Source organism: Dendroctonus ponderosae, unplaced genomic scaffold (genome assembly GCF_020466585.1).
Source record: "Dendroctonus ponderosae isolate FM_Combo_2020 unplaced genomic scaffold, Dpon_F_20191213v2 Dpon_F_20191213_2, whole genome shotgun sequence".
In the NCBI taxonomy this organism is placed as follows: domain Eukaryota; kingdom Metazoa; phylum Arthropoda; class Insecta; order Coleoptera; family Curculionidae; genus Dendroctonus; species Dendroctonus ponderosae.
In genome coordinates this window covers 17,821,799-17,825,088 of record NW_026018165.1, presented here as the reverse complement: position 1 = coordinate 17,825,088, position 3,290 = coordinate 17,821,799, and the positions used below count along the sequence as shown (strand labels likewise).

Genomic DNA, 3,290 nt, shown 5'->3' with positions numbered 1-3,290 from the left:
AGGGCTTCGCATCTTAGGGGCGACCAAGTTAAAATCTGTCTAAAACAGAAAGCGACTTCTAAGGGCTCATTTGGCTACGAATTTTGCATAATATTCAAAGTTTGAACAGTGCTTGTTGACCTTCTAAAACCCAAAAAAATCAGTAAAAGAAAGTAAATCTCGAATGATTCTAATGGCACGCAGAAGACGTGTCACGGACGAACAGATCAGCAGCACAAAGTGTCGGCACTTTCCAAAAAATCCTCACAATAAGCGAAATTAACTGGTGTTCTCCCTTTGATGCAGGAAAATCGTTCACCATCACTATCACCATCTTCACCACCCCACCTGTGGTCGCCACTTACCACAAAGCGATCAAAGTGACGGTGGATGGACCCCGAGAGCCCCGCTCGAAAACAGTGAGTAAGTAGATTGAATCCGTATTTATTTTTGATTTTTCGGTTTTTTTCTTTTGCATTTCTTCTCGACAAAGCGTCGATTGCAATCAGTCCGATACTGTTACTGGCTAATTCGCAATGCGGGCATGATTAAAGCGCAGCAAAAGCGAAATGCAAGCGCAGCCAAGTAGCAACAAAAGTGATTTTGATTCTGCATCAGTACGGTACCATCGGCGATGGGTACGTTCCGAATTGGTACGGTTCGAATGTGGCAGAAGGCAAGCGATCGTTTTGATTTGTGAGCATTCGGGGACGCAACCAACAGGTACCGATCGAAAGGAACCTGAAGCATATCATTACAAGGCGATTTCGAGGGGTAATTTACTGAACCTGCCTTGTTGCTACTGTCTATGCTTTTTTCCCCAGTTTTTTTCCCTCTCGATCACAGCAGATGCACGCAAGCAGAAATTCAATTGGACTGTTGGTACAGAATAGGCTCGATTCAGCGATAGAAAATTCATTTTGTACTCAATGTTTCGTTTGTCGGTTCACGTTTGAGGATTTTTGCTTCTACCTCTTTGAAGGTTGGAAGGAGGTTCTTTTGAAATTTGCAAAATTATGAGCGGTTGCTAAGATATAGAATGTTTTAGACTGTGATGATCCCATTTTTTTTACATTTTTGCTTCTTATTCTTTAGAGGTTAGGAATTTCTGATAAAACTTAAGTGCAGAAAGATAGTTCGTAAAACGGGTTGTAGAAGACGTGATAACGAGTGATTCGATATATCCAAGCGTTTCGCGGCTTAGCCGTTTTTAGAACTTCAGGCGCCAGAAAGGGGGCGAAGCCCTACCATGACTTGGAACTAATTTATACCAAAATTTAGCACTTTAAATGCTCTTTCAGAAAGGTTCTTATGAAGTTTGCGAAATTATGAGCAGTTGCCAAGGTATAGAATGTTTTAGACTGTGATGATCCCAATTTTTTTACATTTTTGCTTGTAGTTCTTTAGAGGTTAGGAATTTCTGAAAAAAACCTAAATTCAGAAAGACAGTTCTTGAAACGGGCAATAGAAATCGTGATAAGAAGCGATTCGATATTTTCAAGCGTTTTGCGGCGTAGACGTTTTTCGAGGTTCAAGTGCAGATTAATGAGCAAAAAAAATCGCTTCATGCGTTTGAAAAGTTAAAAAAACTTTGACTTTGATGATCCCAATTTTTTTACATTTTTGCATCTACTTCTTTGAGGTTGGAAAGATAGTTCTTGAAGCGGGCTGCAGAAGACGTGATAACGAACTGTTTGATATTTTCAACTGGTTTTTGCCTTTTTCTTTTTGCTCCTTCGATACTCTTTGAAAATAATCAATGGCACTTTTGCAGCCGTTTTTCATCTAAATGCGACTGAAACCACTCTTTTGCAGTCCAAAAAATAGGGGTTTTCGAGACTTTTCTGGGAAATTCTCCAAAACTTGGCATAGTTTTGAAGTTGCCAAGTAATTTTTCCTATTTCCGTTTGGACCTAAACTCATAAAATGATTGAGGTTTAGCCGGAGTGATTTGTGTATTAAAAAAATAACAAAAACCAACCCAAACTGATTGTATTTGTAAATTGGCAGGAAACGAAGGGCCGCATTTATAAAAGATGAGGTACGTGCAGTGTTCAATTACCTACTGCTGAATAATTCACTACAGAGTTACGCATAAACGCAATTGTCGTTTGTCCAAACAACTGGCTAAAACCAGGTGAAATCAGACAGACAGTTCCCTACGGAAAATAATAACGAAAATATGAAAATAGTAACACTGATGGACCGATGAAATCTTCATTCAATCACCCGCTCTTCCATATCGATCTTCGTGAAGGAACGAGAAGAATAAAGAGACGACGACGAAAAAATGCCACGGCAATTTGTGAACGAGTTTCTTAAATTGGATTTCTATGGGTCTTGTGAAAAAGCGCCTGTTTGCTCGACGCCATTGTATTGACCACAACGACCAAACAATCCATGTTTGGGTTTTACTATTTACGTTTTCACATTGTTGAACTTCCCCAACCCATTCAGATCTTACAGGATTGCGAATAAATTGGAACAACATTGTTCTCCATGGATAAATCGGGCGAAATCCACGTTTTGCAATGGAAAGCAATCCTGCTGCCGGGCAGGACGTGGAATAAATGTACAGTGGACTGGCCGATCGAGAGCAAATGGGGTAATTACTTGCGGAATAATGAGCCAGTAATTGTCGAAATGGCAGATTTGTAAATTGCTAATCTCACGCATTTGTCGTTGATTGGTTTCGCCCGTACCCGAAACGGTTTAGTTTCGCTTTTATCGCAATTTGCTTACGTGCGTGGTGTCCTTCAAATGGCACCGTTACAAAAAACACCCCAGAAGAACTGAAGCTGATCGGAGCCAATTTTCACCAGGAACGGAACGAAAACTCCACCACCATATGTTGGCAAATCAAGCTTTCCGACCCGCATTGTGTATTCAAATATAATATCCTGTCGAACTAATAACATTAATAACGGTGGTTCTTTTGTGTCCATGTCTTTACACGCCAAATATCCTCGCGATACCTTTTTCATACCCCGCATCGGTAACACATATTTCAAATTGGTATAATTTCACGCACGCAACCCGAAAATGTCTATTATATGGCGAATTTCGCTACAAAAAAGGCCCCGTTTCTGTCTGAGACCAAAGATCTTCAATCGCCCGCAAACTTACAACATGCAAAATTTACCTGAAGCGGAATAGCGCCGTCCACTCGCTCACTTGCTTCCCTCAAATCATTTGTACAACCGAAAATGCCTGTTTCTTCCATAACGTTTCGGTGAGACAACAGCGCCATCATCAGATTAAAATTCAAAACAAACTCATAATTGGGAAACATCAGATTCTTTTAGGTCTTT

At 40.3% G+C, this 3,290-nt stretch overlaps 1 protein-coding gene across 3 annotated transcripts in view; it reads left to right on the top strand.

The window, feature by feature from the left end:
- Positions 1-3,290, top strand: part of LOC109545231 (segmentation protein Runt) — a 31,540-nt gene that overhangs the window by 5,383 nt on the left and 22,867 nt on the right. For 2 of the 3 annotated variants that reach the window (XM_048664288.1, XM_048664289.1), the window contains one exon: positions 286-402. The exons of the other annotated variant lie outside the window; for it this stretch is intronic. In XM_048664288.1, the coding sequence (XP_048520245.1) occupies positions 286-402 (117 nt within the window). The remainder of the gene's footprint in view (positions 1-285; positions 403-3,290) is intronic. 3 annotated transcript variants of the gene reach the window in all.